The sequence below is a fragment of the Pipistrellus hanaki genome, assembly GCF_964339955.1.
Source record: "Pipistrellus hanaki genome assembly, chromosome: 2".
Classification (NCBI taxonomy): Eukaryota; Metazoa; Chordata; class Mammalia; order Chiroptera; family Vespertilionidae; genus Pipistrellus; species Pipistrellus hanaki.
The window spans coordinates 29,255,480-29,273,760 of record NC_140504.1 but is presented as its reverse complement, the minus strand read 5'-3'; the positions used below and the strand labels follow the sequence as shown (position 1 = coordinate 29,273,760).

General features: G+C 39.4%; 1 protein-coding gene across 1 annotated transcript in view; it reads left to right on the top strand.

Annotated features, from left to right (window-relative positions):
* PLD1 (phospholipase D1) overlaps nucleotides 1–12,948 on the top strand; it is a 193,974-nt gene extending 181,026 nt beyond the window's left edge. The window contains exons 25-27 of the mRNA XM_084874150.1: nucleotides 1,957–2,110; nucleotides 6,460–6,577; nucleotides 8,273–12,948. Of these exons, the coding sequence (XP_084730276.1) occupies nucleotides 1,957–2,110; nucleotides 6,460–6,577; nucleotides 8,273–8,497 (497 nt within the window). The 3' untranslated portion in view covers nucleotides 8,498–12,948. The remainder of the gene's footprint in view (nucleotides 1–1,956; nucleotides 2,111–6,459; nucleotides 6,578–8,272) is intronic.
* The last annotated feature ends 5,333 nt before the right edge of the window (nucleotides 12,949–18,281 follow it).

The window sequence follows — 18,281 nt, the reverse complement described above, 5'->3', positions numbered from 1 at the left end:
ATAATGATGCCAATAATAATTACAATTTGTAGAGACATTCATAGATTAGCAAGTGCTTTCACATGACCTTCCTCTTAATTCTTACAATGACATTATGACCTCAATGTAGAAAAGGCAAATTAAAGCTGAGAAAGATTAAATGGTTTGCCCACATTAAGGCTGTGCCAACTGTCCAATCCAAAGATACAGCTATACATTTTCTAGTGCAGTGTTTTTCAACCTTTTTTGGGCAAAGGCACACTTGTTTCATGAAAAAAATCACGAGGCACACCACCATTAGAAAATGTTAAAAAATTTAACTCTGTGCCTATATTGACTATATATAAAGTAATTCTCTTGAATAGGAATCAAATAAACTCAAAGAAAGTATTTTATAATTACTTTATTATGAAATATTAAGTAAACAAAATAGTGAAAAATTATAAAATTCTTGTCTTGTCTGCACCTACGGCACACCAGGCAACATCTCGCGGCACACTAGTGTGCCGCGGAACAGCGGTTGAAAAACGCTGTTCTAGTGTGATCAAAAAGTGTGCGTAGAAAGGACGATTGGTTGCTAACAAAAGGAAGTGTTTCAAAGATTGTCTTGTCACCTTACAGCATTCCGGTAGTGCTCCCAAATGTCTGGTGAGGTGCTCTATCCTTCCCCTGCCACCCAGGGTCACTATGGGGCTCCATTTGCATCCATAGTTACCACAGATTTGCACATTAACTACATGACAACTTCGTGCAAATGGTAGTAATGTCTCTTCAAGATGGACCCGATTTTTCTCATGTACATCATCCCTCCAGGTGGGCTTGGGTCAACCTGCTGTCACCTTACACTCTGAGTGTCCCCATCACAGGGGCCAGCCAGTGCTCCTGCTCAACCCACCCCTTCTGCTCCACTCCCCCAGAGGCAGAGGAATATGTGATTAGGGCAAGAGGAGTGAGAAGAAAAAACAAGTCAGGTCTTCTGTAGTTTCTAGGACACCTCAAGGATTTAAAGAACGAATCTGCAGTGATTAACACAGAAAACGTGATCAGGTTTCTGAATGTGAGGCTGAGGAACGCAGCAAGCACAGGTTGAACTATGAAAATAATTTTGCCCTTCACATGGGAGTCAACATTCTTAGCTCATTTGGATTTAAAAATAGGGTGGAAGAAAGTTGATATAGAAGCTGTTGGCATGCCACACAAGTGAGGCAAGAGAATGGAAAACCCAGAGCCACTGACGATAATCTGTATTGAGAGTGGACTCTTGCTTGTTGAAGGTACTCTTGGGTTTTGACGCTAATAATTCTATGATCATAAGTTAAAGTCTACAGAGTCTGAGTCTCAAAACTGACTGAATTGAACTGGTAAGCATATCTTTTATTCTTAGTATGCTTAATGATTATACCAGTTAGAATCCTTTGAGCCACAAAATAGAAAAATGTATTGTTTCACATAACAGGAAGTGATAAGGTTCTAGATCTGGCTAATTCAGTGACTTAGAGACCCAGGGTTTTGCTTCTTTCTGCCCTGCCATCTTCAGCTTGTCTATCTCCTCATGGTTACAAAATGGCTGCAGCAGCCCTAGGAATCACATCCTCACCCACCTGCTCAGAAAAAATAGCCAGAGGCTGGAAGCAGCAGCATTTTGTTCCTGTCTCAATTTATCAAAAGGGGTGGGGGGGGGAGAGGAAAAAAAAAGAAACAAAAAACTTTCGCAGAAGCCCCTAGCAGACTGTTCCTCATGTCACACTGCCTGGAATCATGTTAAAGACCCAACCTACGTCCAACACTGGCCAAGATAATGAAATTCTAACTGCCGGCTTAGACTGATCAAGATGTACCCCTGGCTTAGGGAAGGGCCCGGGGCCTTAAAGCACAGCTGCTCTTGATAACCTGCACACAATTAAGGTTTAAGGTTTTCTTAGCAAGGTATGACCGAGTGGGAGGGCAGCTAACAGTTTCTCACTGTTTCTCCAATAGGCTCTGCCAACATCAACGACCGAAGCATGCTGGGAAAGCGAGACAGTGAGATGGCAGTCATTGTGCAGGACACCGAGATGGTCCCTTCCGTGATGGATGGAGAAGAGTACCAGGCCGGCCAGTTTGCCCTGGGACTCCGGCTGCAGTGCTTTAGGTGAGCCTCCACGCCCAGTCTGTCTTGTGTCCTTGTGCCGCAGTAGAACTGGAGCCCGGCCCAGCCTCACCCGTCCTCTCAGGTTCTTCTTCCTCTAATCGTGTCTCCCAGATACAGGACGTGAACTCCCAGCACTCTGTGAAATGGCAGGATGTGTGGCTCTGACATTTTCTATGTTAATGGTTTGTATTATGTGCATGTGTTGTGGAGAAACTGGCATTTTAAATCTATTAATAGGTTTAGGACTAGGCCAGGTCAGACTTTCCAGTATCTATTTAAGGTTTTTTATAATGAGTTTATTTCTAGAAATGGAAATAGTTCCAGTAATATAAGGATATAATGAAAATCATATCGGTGAATGCCAGGGACTACTGGTATTATTTTACATGTGAAAACTTTGGTTCTCATGGAAGATGGCTCCAGACATGGGAGATTGCTGACCTTCTGCAAGAAGGTGTGAATTTTAAACAAATCTGGAATCAATCAGAGAGAACACGGGGTTAGGAAGCAAGGGTCACGTGGCCCAAAATGAATCCTTTGTTTATTATTATTTTTAATTTATATTTTTATTATTTTCAGACAGGAAAGGAGAGGGAGAGAGAGAGTGATAGAAACATCCATGGTAGGAGAGAATCACTATTCGGCTGCCTCCTGCACACCCCACACTGGGGATGAAGCCAGTAACCCCAGGTATGTGTCCTGACTAGGAATCAAACCCTGATCTTCTGGTTCATAGGTCATCGCTCAACCACTGAACCACACTAGCTGGGCTGAAGAGTCCTTCATTTAATTGTTGCTGAGAACTTTCTAGAGTTGGGCTCACACTGGCCCCACCCCAGGCCCAGTTGTCTAGGCTCAGGGACCAGGGATCTTTCTGGAACCTAACTCGGAGATGGCTCCTTCTCTCCCCTCTGTCATCCCTTGCTCAGTGAGAAACTCTGAGCTCTCACTGTCTGCAGACACCCCTGACCACTCTCTCACCTCTGGACTTTTGCAGTCAGTTCACAGCCAAGATTCTAGAGCTCTGTTCGCCAGGGTTGGGTTTCACAGTGAGAGCAGCAGGTGTCCCTGCATCAGGGCTGTGCTTTCAGCTATTTGGGGAAAGGCACAGCACAGACACAAGAAACAGCACCGGTTTAACCGTTCTGGTGTTCGTGGTCACAGTTGGAAGCCGGCTGCCTTACAGATGGGTCCAAAATGAGCCCCTCCCTTTCTGCAAATGCTGGTGGCCATTTCCCTCCTTCCTAACTCTGCTTTTAAAAACGAATAAAAGCTTCCATTTTAGTAACGGTTCACTTTGTTCTCACTGCCACAGGAGTTCAGCAAACCCATCCCTCAGAATTGGACTGTCAATACCTTCTCACAATTTTTATTGCCTTTGTTGCTAATTGTTTTGCCAGTAAGATTTTTTTTTTTTTTCAAACCATTGGTATTTCATGTTCTGGTTAGCAGGGGAGAGTTTAAAATTAGTGTCCTGCTAATCAACCCATTGATTGCCTACTGCAGCATAGGCAGAAAAAAAATATATCTTGTGTACACTAGAAATGTCATATTTTTTTTAGTTCCATCAGCTGAAGTCTTTTCTTTAAAGTGGTGGGCTTCTTTATAACGTTCTGAAAGAATAATAATTATAGTAGTAGGTGGTGCTGATTGCAACATATTGTCATTGTACAAAATTTGGCAAACACAGAAAAGCAATAAAAAAAAAATCAAATTTATTTGTAACCCCACCATCAGTGCTAACAATTTTAACATTTGATATATATCATTCCACTTTTTTTCTATACATATATATTGCTATACTTTATGCCCTTTTTAAAGAAAACATGATTAAGATCTTGCAGTAACTACAAAATTATTTTATTTATGTAATGTTACACACACTTTCATTAAGTATCCTATAACATCTAATGGCTGTATTATATTGCGTATGCCATAATTCCTTTAAGTAGTACCTCATTGTTAGGCAGATTTTCTGCTGATATAGTAGGTAGAGCTGATTGCAACATATTGTCATTGTACAAAATTTGGCAAACACAGAAAAACAATTTAAAAAATCAAATTTATTTGTAATCCCACCACGCAGTGCTAACAATTTTAACATTTCACATATATCATTCCACTTTTTTAAAAAATTTTCCTGGCTATTTTCAAACTGTCTTAAAGAGGCAGTTGTTCTTGAACAATCATTTTCATTTTGTCACCATGGCAAACACAGATAATATATTAAAAAGCAAAAAATAAATAAAAATAAAAAGCACCACAAAAGCCTTGTGTCCATTTTAGCTCTTTTTATTATGAAATATTCTCAAACATAAATATTGTGGCCATTTTTTTTCCTCTTAAAAAATGCAACTTCAAAAAAAAAAAATGCAACCTCAATCCATTTGCCACCTGGAAAAATAGAGAGACATACTTTAATGTGAAGTTAATTCTAAGTAGAATCAGTAATCAGGGAGCTGCAATTATATGTCCAACAGTTCATTAAGTCCTAGAAAATTATCCAAACTTCACAGATATAACTGTCACTCCACAGAAACAATTATCTTCACAAGTAGAGTCAGAATCATTTAAAGCAACAGACGTGAGAAATGGAAAGAACAGAAACAATTTTTTGCAGTTTTTCTATTGTCCCACTGATGTGTAAACAATTCAACTTTAAATAAATAATTGCCATTATACACTTAAATATAAAAGCAAACTCATTTTCTCTGGAACCTTAGTCCTCATAAGAATACCCAGAGTACTTCATATTATTTTCACTGTGCATTTCTTATCATAAGTTTCTTATCATTAAAAAACTGACAGGGAAATTAATTTATTACTAGATGTTGTCTGTTATAGACTTATTTAAATACTTTTTCTACATACAAGCTCTTCGCTGATAGCATGGTAGATACAGTGCCTTACCTCTTGTTCTAATTTAAAAGCAAAGTCACAGAGATATTCTTTTTGCTCAGTTTTCAGCTAGTTAGACCCGACCCAAATCAAAGGCATTATTATAACTGATTTACTGTTACTAATATAACTTGGACAGCCCCTCAAATTAGGTGCAGTCAAATTTAGCTTTGGGTCTGAATGAGCAGCAGCATCTGTGTGCAAACATCATCCCTGAAGACCTGTGTAAAAGTGATTCCTATGTTATCGTAGCTGTGCATTTTAATACTACTTCTTGCCCTACCATTTCCCCGAATTAGTATTCTTTGGCTGAAGGAGACTTTATTTGAAGTGGAAATAGAATTTGAGGTTACAAAATTCCAAGATTACCAGTGAGCCCATGGTGCCAGATCCACTTACTTTAAAGAATTTTAATATAGGGAAAAAAAAATGCAGACTAAAACTAAAAGGAGATGCTTTTTTATCCCTGTAAGACTGAGCTTTTTCAGGAGTTGATAATGTTGGAGCAATTGGGACATAACAACATAAGGACCTCCACACTGTTAAATCCAACCAATGGTCACTTCTCATTTGAAATTAACACAGTTCTCCTTGATGCTGTACGTCATGTACAGTGTTTCCCCGAAAATAAGACATCCTCCGAAAATAAGACCTAGCGCATGGAAAGATAAGACATCCCCTGAAAATAAGACCTAGCGCAACTTTGGGAGAAAATATTAATATAAGACACTGTCTTATTTTTGGGGAAACAGGGTAGTTCTGGGATACAAGGTCCTCTGGCTTTTCTCCAGTTTCCATGGCCACTCCTCCTCTCCCCATCTGCTGAGGTACCCCAGGTCCCTTTCTCTGGCTATACTCACTCCTTTGGGTAAACCCAGTTAAAGTCACATGCATCCTATATAATAAAAGGCTAATATGCAAATAGACCAAACTATAGAACGACCAGTTGCTATGATGCTCACTGACCACCAGGGGGCAGAAGCTCAACACAGGAGCTTCCCCCTGATGGTCAATGCACTCCCACAGGAGGGAGAGTTGCTCATCCAGAAGCACTGAGCCAGACTCATGGCTGGCAAGTGCAGTAGTAGTGGCAGGAGCCTCTCTGGCCTCTGTGGACAGGCCTAAGCCATCAGTCAGACATCCCTTGAGGGCTCCTGGGCTAGGAGAGGGTACAGGCCAGGATGAGGGGACCCCCCCAACCCCAAGTGCAGGAATTTCATGTACCTAGCCTCTAGTATACATATATATTGTAGATAATTCTAAAATGTATATCTCCTACCAAGCCTTCCCTCCCAAACTCCAGGTTCATTTTTTCAACTGCTTGCCTAACATTGCCACTTGACTATTTAATAGATATTTTAATAGGTTAAAAATGGAATTCCTAACCTTCTCCCACAAACTGACTCTTTCCACAGAATTCCCAGTCTCAGCTAATGGCGCTTGTATTTCAGGGTTGTCCTTGGCTATCTTTCTGACTCAAGTGAGGACATTCAGGATCCAGTGAGTGACAAATTCTTCAAGGAGGTGTGGGTTTCAACAGCAGCTAGAAATGCTACAATTTATGACAAGGTAAGTCTTATATATCCCCCCACCCCACTCGCCCTGCCTTTTTTTCTTCACTGAATTTCATCACAAAAATACATTGATATTTCTGCATATTATTGGTATGGAATGTTCTTTTTTTATTATTAAATTATTATCTGTGTACATATTTTAACATTTCCTCCCCCTTCCCACATATACCCTCCCTCCCCAGAGTTTTGTGTCCATTGGTTGTTCTTATAGCCGGTTTGGCTCAGTGGTATGGAATATTATTAATGAGTGTAAAAAAAACAGTTTACCTCCAAGTTGTAACAAAATACCTCTCTGTAGATATTAGAAAGCAAAGAGTCAAAAAGCACCACAGATTATGGTTTAGAAGAGACTTTGGTGGCATTCTGATCTCTCATCTGCTTCAGGAATCCATCATGAGCATTCTTAGATGGTTACCCAGCCTTTATACATGTCTGGTGACAAAGAAAAAAGAGGCAGATGGGATTGAAAAGTGAGTCAGAACTGGGTTCAACCCAGCTCACCCAGTTGCTGGTAATATAACTTTGTGAATAGTGACTTGACATTCGGAGCCTTCCATTCTATAAATTATAAAGAATGTTCAGTAGGGTAGTTATGAGGCTAAAAATTATCCTATTAAATGTAACTATCACATAGTACATGGCATCCATCCTTATAATGAAGCTTATTAATAATAAGACACTCCTTTGTTGGACAGCTCTAATTTTGGAAAGGTGTTTTAAAATCAGCCCATTTGTTAGGAAGGCCAAATGCATTTCCTGGTAAGTTCTATCCATTGATTATGTACAAGAGTTAAGAGTTGTCTAACCATGGGACAGGTTACTTCACGAAGTAGCCAGCTTTGCATCAAATACTAAAGCTGAGATCCATTGACCATCTATCAGGTTGGTGAAGAGAGTGTTCTTCTTCATGACTTGCAGAGCCCCCTCCCTCCAGCACAGAGATTTCATCATTCCTAATGAAACATGACCACTATCTACACAGCCTATTTCATACTGAGATCCAAGGCCATGATCAAATAGGTCATGTGCAGCAGTTTTTTGAAATGTAATTTTTAAAATATAGTGGATAGCCTCATTTGGTCCTGGATTGGGATGAGAACAGCTATAAAAGACATTTGGGGGATTCCAGGATAAATCTGAATATGGACCACATCTTAAATAATATGCAATTGATTTTCTGAGGTGTGAGAATGGCACTGTGATTATAGACACGTCTTATTCTTAAGAAATGCATCCTGAAGTGTTATGATATCTGAAATATATTTTCAATGAGCAAAATAAGTATATAGTGGATAACTCTAAGAAAAGGTACAGATAGGAACATTTTTCAAAATAAAAAGTCAGAGAAAATAAATTATACAATTTTTCTCTTAATCTAGAACCTCCACTGAAACTAAGGGTTGATTATTATCTAAAACATAACATCAATAAAATTCCTTACTATAAGCTTGACATTATCCTGGGGTTAATAATTTGTGTAGATCCGATATGAGTCTACTTATGATTTTATTTTTGGAAGCAAGCAAATTTGTCTGTTTTTTTGTCGTAAATAAGAAAAGCAACTTTTCAGTCAGCTCTATGCTGTAACATAAAACTAATATGTGTTTTATAAAGCCAAGATTTAGTATTTTACAAAAATGGGATCCTTTCTTTTAAACTTATCACTGTTTCCTCTTTGTGTTTTAATCAGGTGTTCCGGTGCCTCCCCAATGATGAAGTGCAAACTTTTATTCAGCTGAGAGACTTTATAACCAAGCCCATATTGGCAAAGGAAGATCCCATTAGAGCTGAGGAGGAACTGAAAAAGATTCGTGGGTTCTTGGTGCAATTCCCCTTTAATTTCTTGTCTGGAGAAAGCCTACTGCCTTCTGTTGGATCCAAAGAAGCCATGGTGCCCATGGAAGTTTGGACTTAAGAGTTATCAGCTCAGAGACTTCCACCCCAAAGAGTACACTGCGCACAGTGACTTTCTGAAACCTGCCAGCCAAGAACAGCCTGATGCACTCTTCTGTCCAACCCATGGACCCTTTGGGTTGGTTGGGAAGGGCTGAAGTCACACTGATGAAAGGACACTGATCGTCATCAGGACTTTACATTCCTCCTGCCTATCCTTGTGAGAAAGGGACTGCATTCTTATTGGTAGCATATACTCAACAACTTGAACACATACACAAATTCCATGATGTACACCAAAGTGCATTTCTTTTACTAACAAGAATTTAGCTGTAACTGTGATCTAGGTTGCCAAAAGTCATCTGAACTTCCTTATTCTTCCTTGACTTTCGTTTATACAGCTAATGTCTGCTGGACCTGCGCTCGTAGTCCATACAGCACAGTTTGAGATCTTGTTTATTGTTAGAAGATGTCATGCTGCTGCTTCAAGGTGACGTGCAATGCCCTTGCCCATCTTGTTCTGAAGTGATGACCACATCAGCGACTGACCACATCACCCAAGCAAGGATGTGGTCATTATTCCTTTTCAGTGACTGACAAGATAGTAAAGGTTCTACACAGCAGCCCATGTTAGGCAGTTCTGATAACATTGACACTCTATAATATATATCTTGACACCACAGAGCAACAGGAAGGAATTAAATTCAGTTATTGAGACAGAGATTTCACTTTGCCTCTAAAGGCACTGACAAGATGTGTCCTTCTGATGAGGCCCGCCTGATCAAATTTGAAAACATGTGTAGGATATTTGATTACACAGCAACCGATAAAACTCAAAGACAGAGCATGCAGCCTTCAGAAACCTCCAGGTGTCAGTGGGGATCTGACTGATCCAGATAAGAAAATAAGATTCCTTAGAGTCCTGCAAAATTTCCTGTCATCCTTAGCTGCTGGATTGATTGAAATTTGAGGTTTTTCGATTTCAAAATCAAACCAGTGACTGCAATTTGTCTTTCAAGAGAATCAGAGGTTTCATAACTCATACCAAGTTAATAAGTATGGGCCCAGCCTTATTTGACACTCAGCTCTCCAGCAGTATTATCTTCTTAAAGAAAAATTGATTGCAAAAGATGTGCTATTTCACTTGCATTATTAAATATACATTAACATTCCACCAGGGCTTCCAAAGAGGTTAGGATATGCATTAATTCATACTGTTCTAGTCTGTGAATTGTTCTGGAAACCTTTTCTTTCTTTCTTTCTTTTTGGACATTACAGTGCCTTTTGGTACACCAAAGCTCTTATTTTACTAAGCAAAACTATTTTTATAGCCAAAGAGCTAATGTTGGCTCCCAAAAGGCCTATAAAACATGGGGTAGGTGCAATGTTTTCACGTCTATGGATTACCTGGACAGAATCTCATGTGGGTTGTTCTTCAAAGAAGCGAGGACTCGACCCCTGTTTTTGTTGAGCTCATAGTCCAGTGGAAAAGGTTAATTAAGGGCTCAAGGTCAGTGATCTGAGGAGAGGATTTCACAGTTCTAGAACTTTTTGCAAATGAGGCGGGACTGGGATTATGCAACCAACAATGGAAATGAAAAGGTTTTATGAATAAATAACTTTTGTCTCAGCTAGCTCATGATCATGGTAACAGGACTTCATTCTTTAGCAGTTGTAAATAAGACATTTGTTATTTATGAAGGTTAGATTGGCATTTCAAGTGTATGTGGAATATCTAAGGATTTCTTATATTCATTTTTAAACATTTTAAAAAATCATAGAACACTCATCAAACTGGCTCTTGACTTTGTGCAAGAGTCTCCTTTAAAACCATGAAAATAAAAAAGAGCCTAAAATGGCCCTTTGCCTTTAAAAAATTACTTAATTCTACCTCCCCTCATTTTATGGATGAGGAAATGGAGGCTTAGAGTGGTTGAGCTTAGAAATCGTGAACCTGAAACTCATAAAATGTCTAGAGTTCACTAACAGCCTCTCCTCTCACTTTATCAGAGATGTCAGTACACGGATTTCAGAAATCAAACTAGTGAATGCAATTTGATATTTCTAAGCAATTTTGAAACCCTGTGATATTACATATTTATATTTTTGTCTGTCTCCCTCTACTAGAATGTAAGCCCCCTGGGGCAGGGTCTTTCCTATGTTTTATTCAATGTATTCCCAGAGCCTAGAACAGTGCCTGGTACATACAAGCTGCTCAATAAATGCTTGTTGGGTGAGTAAAAGAGGTGGAGGAGAGAGCTAATGAAAGGAAAAACTTACATTATCTCAAACAAGACATCTTCCTGCTGGGTTTTGTTTTTTTTGTTTTTGTTTTTGTTTTTTTTCTTACTGTATCTTCTCAAAGACAAGATGCTCATCTGCAAAGATGAGAGCCTACAATATTTACTTGGTGGATTTTATGGAAAATGTGGTGCAATAATTGCCTGTTTTATAATAGCAGTTTACATAGTTCAGCATACTGCAAAAATTGCATGGGATGTGGACATGAGATGTACTGTGTGGCCTAATTACCTTTTAGCCTCTGGCACCATTACTACCTAATTTATCTTTTTTTTTTCATTTCTGTATTGATTAAGGTGTTACATATGTGTCCTTATTCCCTCATTACCCCCTTATCCTCCCAACTCATGTCCTCACCTTCCTGTTGTCTGTGTTCATTGGTTATGCTTATATACATGCATACAAGTCCTTTGGTTGATCTCTCACTCTTACTCCGACCCTTCCCCACCTTCCCTCTGAGATTTAATGGTCTGATTAATGTTTCTCTGTCTCTGGATCTATTTTTGTTCATCAGTTTATGTTGTTCATTATATTCCATAAATGAGTGAGATCATGTGATATTTATCTTTCTATGACTGGCATATTTCACTTACCATAATGCTCTTCAGTTCTATCCATGCTGTTACAAATGGTAAGAATTGCTTCTTTTTTATCTCAGCATAGTATTCCATTGTGTAGATGTACCACAGTTTTTTAATCCACTCATCTGCTGATGGACACTTAGGCTGTTTCCAAATCTTAGCTATTGTAAATTGTGCTGCTATGAACAGGGGGATGCATATATTCTTTCAAATTGGTGTTTCTAGTTTCTTGGGATATAGTCCTAGAAGTGGACCACTGGGTCAAATGGGAGTTCCATTTTTAGTTTATTAGGTAGTCACCTAATTTATCTTTAACAATTGCAATGTCTGATGCAAACTTAAAAATGCAAACAATCCAAAGCCTTGAAAAACTATTATGAATCAATTCAATGTTTCCAACTGACTGTAATCTTTTGGAACACCTATAATATTATACCTGTCATTCTGATATCTCTGTAATAATTTTTGTTTGTAAGAAGGAAAATTCTATGATTATAAGAAATGAAGGGTAAAAAGTGGTCATGTCTTATTAAAGCTATTTATATTGGCTGAGCTTAGCGATTGGAGAACATAGCAGGTCTGGTACAGGCATTGCTCTGTATCAAGTGTCCACTCAGTGACTCACCTTGCAGTGGGATGTTCTGAATTCTCAGCTGTAATGCATCATTCAAAGGACTATAGAGCTGGTCATTAAGTAATTCAGTGGCTTATTGTAAAACATAACATTGGTTTTATTACAAACTTTGGAAGAAAATTTGCCTATAGATTGCCAAAACTTAGCAGTTGATTTCTTATGCAATAGCTTGAGAAATTGCAATGCATTGTCAATGCACAATCTTCAGATGAAAACAGCAGGCCCAGAAATCTCTGTAGATGGAAGACAACAGGCCGAACAGGCTTTGTACATGATGAAGAACTGGGTTCTTACTGCATCTCCTCACTCCTCGTTCCTCCAACCTCCATCCACAACCAGAGTACCTCCTCTATAGGTAGACAATTTTATAGGACAAGAAAAGGTCTTTTGGAAAACACAAATTAAGTATCTACAATAAATCTTCAGGTTAGCTTTTAGTGACTGGCGAAATGTCATTTTTTTAAAGAGGTAATCATTCTTTTCAGCATCCCACTTCAAGGGGCATGGCTGAATATGATTGATATTTGAGCATACTCACATGCCTGTTCCCTGTGTAGCAAGAATGCAGAGGACCCTCTGTGCCTTCTCTTCCCTCTTGGATAAAGTGAACAAATGCTACAGGATTTTAAGTATTCTTTGGAATACATTTTTACTTCCTTGAAAGATCATTGGCAATTTAGAGGTGTAAAATAGGTCTTACCAGGCATAGGCCTTGAGAAATTCTTGAATATGGAAATTCCCTGGAAAGGGCATTTTTCAGCCTCTAGCAAAAAAAAAAAAAAAAAAAAAAAAAAAAAAAAATTGTTGGTGAAGTATCAATGTATTTGCATTATTGAGTGGGAGGGGCAAGTACCACAATATGATTCCAAAGGGCATTTAGTTCACACGTGAGATATTTCTAGCTTTGACTTGAGATTGGAAAATTCATTAAAGGTACCAAAATTTTTATGGTTTAAATTTCTTTTGAGATATTTTAATTTTCTCATACCATTTTTATCTTGTAACTTAAAAATGAAAAGTAATCAAACACAAGATAAATGGAAATTTGTCACACTAATCATTTTAACTTCTAAAGGCAGAGACTGGATGGAAATCCAACTGAAATGCAGGCTTAGTTACTCTTTCCAGTTCCCAAGCAATTGTTTGCTTTATTCTAGGTAAGAACACTGAAGTGAATTTCATCCTAGTCCAGTCTGATACTGGGAAATAGAACATCACTCCCTCCTAATGTATATTCCACTTGGATTCTTCACATTAAATAATCTGGGCAAAGGGTACTGATATTCTCCTTCACTGTTCTAAAATTTCATACCAGAGTAGTGCACTTGGAGCATGTCTCTCTGACACAGAAAACAAATACTCAGTGATATGCATCCATTCAGAATGTTCAGATATTCTGGACAGGACTTGGGATCCCAGCCTCACCATGATGGTAGGGTTTGGTAAACTAAGGCGTGGCTTCCTGTTTTTGTAAAGTTTAAACACAGTGTGCCCTTCGTTTACCTACCTTCATGATCCAATGATCCACAAATCCTCTCTCTAGGAAGGATCAATAAGCTTTTTCTTAAAAATGGTGAGAGCAAAGAATGTCTAGACACTGCACTCAACAAAACAGATGTGGGTGAGTTTTAATCTCTTCTATAAACAAGGGTTTCAAGTTTCCCTGTCCCAAAGCCCAACATTCCACAATAGATTTATCCTAAGAACAGGATGAAGTTCTTTCAGGAATGAAAATCGGGTTTCCAACATTTCTGGAAGAGATGTTGCCTGCTAAAGAAGGCTTTTCCGAGCTGCACTCTCAGGGCAAGCATGGTTGATGATGTTTATAATAAAGTATTTGTAGAGGAGGGTGGATATGCATACAAGTTTGGGTTCAGAATGAAAATTATGAATGTAGGACACTCAGTTTTCCTGAATTTTTCTTCTGTGAAGCATTGGAAATGGTACATATATCTATTCTCTGCTTCACAATCTATGCTTTCTATGCCTGGTCCCTTAACTGCTTAAAAAAAAAAAAAAAGTAAATATACATTAATGAGTTAAAAATGTGAAATTAGCAGCAACCCTCTATTTGCAAACAATATTCCTCATTCTACACATGGGTTTTTAGAGCCTGCGTGCTATATGTCTGAGCTAGAGACAGAAATGTGTGCCTATGAGGCCCTTCCCTGCATACTGCAAAGGCGGATTACAGAGTTACAGCGAGCCACCCCTGCTCCCAATCCTCTCTCTCCATGAGGTGCAAGATGCAGCAGATTTCTTTTAAAAGACCAGTGTACCATTCAGTAGCACAGAATGAGTAAGGTCCAGTGTGAGTGTGAGGGTGCATCATTGAACCAGTCAGATCAGTACCCCACCTTCACGGTGCTCACATTTTAATAAATGGAGAATGCAAAGTAATTTCCATTCTCAAGATAGGAAAATGCCTGAAATAAGAGGCATTTGAGGGAATACTACTCAGCCATAAGAAAAGAGGAAATATTGCGAAGTGTCCCCTTGGGAGTTCAACCAACTGGGAGTTTGATCATATGACATGTGCTGACCATCAAGGGGTGGCGCAGAACAAAGGAAGGCCCCAGACAGCAGCCAGAGAAAGGAGGCCCCGGCTGGCAGCCAGAAGCCACTAGGGACCTTACCTGCTCACGAATTTCATGCACTGGGCCTCTAGTTTGAAATAACATGGGTGAGTCTTGATAATATCATGCTAAGTGAAATAAGCCAGAAGGAAAAAGTCAAGAACCATATGATTTCACTCAAATGTGGGATATAAAACTGAGAGCAACAAATGAACAAATAAGACAAACAAAACTCAAAGACATAGACAGCAGTACGGTGGTTACCAGAGGGAAAGTGGGGAGGGAGGTGGTAGAAAAGGGTTAAGGGGGTCAGTAAACTATTATTACCATTATGCTTCCTTACAGCTTCAAAATTCAGTGGCTTTCCAAGCTGGCATAGCTCAGTGGTTGAGCATCGAAATATGAACCAGGAGGTCATGGTTCAATTCCTGGTTAGGCACATGCCCAGGTTAAGGGCTCAATCCCCAGTGTGGGGCGTGCAGGAGGAAGCCAGTCAATGACTATCTCTCATCATTGATGTTTATCTCTTGCTCTCCCTCTTCCTTCCTCTCTGAAATAAATAAAAACATATTTAAAAAAAAATTCAGTGACTTTACACAGCAGACACTTACTCTTGCTTATACATCTGCTGGGAGCCAGCTGACTGAAGGTAAGCACGGTCCAGACCTGCTTCCTGTGTCTATCCTGCTCCTTCGTGGGCAGCATTTTCTTCTCAAGACAATGGCAGAAGCACAAGAAGGCAACTGAAAACTCAAATGCGCCTTAAAGACTAAACTGGAACTGGTACCTTGTCACACTGCCCACTTTCCATTGGCCACAGTAAGGCCCATGTCCAAACCCAACATCCATGCATCTAGTAGGAAGAATTGCAAAGTCACGTGGCACAGGGTATGGCTACAAGGCTACCAAAAATTAGAGCCAATAAATCAATGTCCCAAAACATCTAATACGATTGTACTTATTATACATCTCACCTCATCAGTTCTGTGAGGTTTTCCCCTACGTATACCTGTAGCACTCTGAAAACATCTGTATTTCCTTCTTTGCCTGACTGAGCTGCATTCTTCTGGTGACAAACAAGTGTATCTAATGACTTTTCCTTCTCAGATCCTAGCTTTCTCCGACAGAAATGTTAGGACTATAGCTGTGCAGCCCTTCCCTGTGAATATCCCATCCCACATTCCCATTTCCTAAATAAATTCAATTTTTCATAAATCACCGTCTGAGGTGGCAACTTAGCCTACCTGAGTACACCATGCTAACCTACTATGTTCACCTTTCAAGACATGTGTCTGGGACTCAGGGTCACGTCAGCCTCATAAATTTACCACTTGGGTGAATATAAAGGCCTGAGAAGCTCATGGAGTACTCATGTGCCTACCCCAAATGAAAGAAAAGCCTTGAGATTTTTTGAGGAAAAGTCCCCTGATTTATATATTTTTAATATGTTGCTGTCACTTTAAAAACGATGGTTTTGTTGAGTGTTTGACATATTTTCTGGCAGCAAAATTTGTATTTCATTTCCTGTTCTCACAGAGACTTCATATGGCCTGGCCCTGTTTTCTTAACCACATATCAGGTGCACAGCTAATAAGGAGAGAGACAGCGGGAAGGACGACTTAAAACTGACAATTATTGCATCTGACATATTGCCTATTATTATTTGTATTCTTTATAATTCTCCTCACGGGGCATTAAGTTTTTATTAAACCCAAGGACCTCTGACTGTCTCCCATAGAGAAAACTCTGTAGAATCGCAGACAATGATTTTATATGCAAAATGGGTTGGGAACTCATCATGCTGGTGTTTATCCCCTTAGGTCCAAACCAGTCCCTTCAGATTTGCACTAAATCTTCCTGCCAGCCTATGGCAGTCTGTGTGATGTTTTTCCTTATGAGGTTCACTTTCATAAGCATTGTATCACCTCTAAAGGAAACTTATGTGCATTTTCCACCCAACTTTGGGCCAGAAACATCCAATGAAAAAACTGTAAAGGGTTCTCAGCAATAAACAGAGGTCAATGTCACTGTTTCTGGGTATCTAGAGCACAGTCCAATCCTAAAAAATAGCATAAAACTCACTGTGCACCATGGCCAGTGTGGCTCAGTTGGTTGAAATGATGTCCCATGCACTGAAAGGTTGTGGGTTCATTTCCTGGTCAGGGCACGTACCCCAGTTGTGGGTTCAAACCCTGGATGGGGCACATAGGAGAGGCAGCCAAGTGATATTTCTCTCTCACATTGATGTTTCTCTCTCTCCTCTCTCTCTCTCTCTCCCTTCATCTCCTTAGAATCAATGAACATGTCCTCCAGTGAGGAATAATAAAAAAAGAAAACCTCAGTGTATGCTCGGCTCTATGCTAAGTGCTCTGCATACACCATCTTAGTGAGTCCTCCCAACAGCCCGTAAGGTAGGTGCCATTGCCTTCCAAGGTACTAATGAGAACATTGACTGGCCAAGGCCCTGAGCATATTGGCAGAAGCTGGATTTGGACTCAGATGCATCTGGCCCTACAGTTTATTTTAGCTTTCAAAGGGCTCCTTAACTGTCCTCTTGAGGACAAGGAGGAGTTATAAATGAACTCCCAACCTCAGGCACATTGCTGAAGTCTGCAGCTGCTACATATTATATTGATTCAACCAGAGGAAATTCCTTAAGAACTGCCTTTGAATTCTGCAAGTCCATCAAAGCAAATCCTGAATTATTTCCCCTCACTTCCGCATTTCTGAACAAGTGTGGTTCCAAGAGCTCCCAATTTCCTAAGCATAAATATTGAACCCAGGAATCAGATGCCTTCTCTCTGGGCAGCTCCAGATTGTCCTAATTTTTCTCCTTAATATAGAAAATTTGCATAATCATTCTTCTTCTACACATTTTATTCACTGCCTTTTTAGAAATGACATTTTCTTTCTTAAAAAGATGACTTGCATGCCAATATTCATAGCAGCATTATTCATAATAGCAAAAAAAAGAAAGAAAGAAAATGGGAACAACCCAAATGTCTGACAGTGATAAATGGACAAATAAAATGTGGTCTACCAATATAATGGAGTGTGACTCAACAGTAAAGAGGAATAAGATATTGGTTAATGCTGCACCATGGATAAACCTCAAAAACATTATGCTACATGTAAGAAGCCAGCGGGAAAGGAGCACCTGTTGTATGATTCCATTCATTGGAGTACTCAGAAAAAAGCAAACCTGTGGAGACACAAAGCAGATTGGTGACTGCCTGGGGCTGGTGATTGGAAGAGGGATTAAGAGGCAGCAGGGACCTCTCTGGGGTGATGGAAATGTTCTAAAACTGCATTATGATGATGGCTGCACAACTCAGTAAATTCACTAACATTTATTATGTTATACACTTAAAATTAGTGAATTTTACAGCATAGTGAATTTTAAATCATATCTGATTAAAGCCATTTAAAGAAGAATCAATTCATGAACAATATTTTCAGTCACATGAAAACTTGGTCAAATGTTTTGCACAGTAAGCCACGGAGAGATAAATTTCTTCATCAGCAAAATGAATAGAAACTCTCACCTTACAGACAATTACCTGAATATCAAATGAGTTATAAAAATGAAGGTGGTGCTGTAAAACTGAAACTTGGTTAGTAGAAATGAAAGATGCTTTTGACTCAGGGGTAGACGGGAATTATTTTATTCTCTCCTCTAGGTGGTGCTATAATCTAAAAATGAGCAGAGCCCTG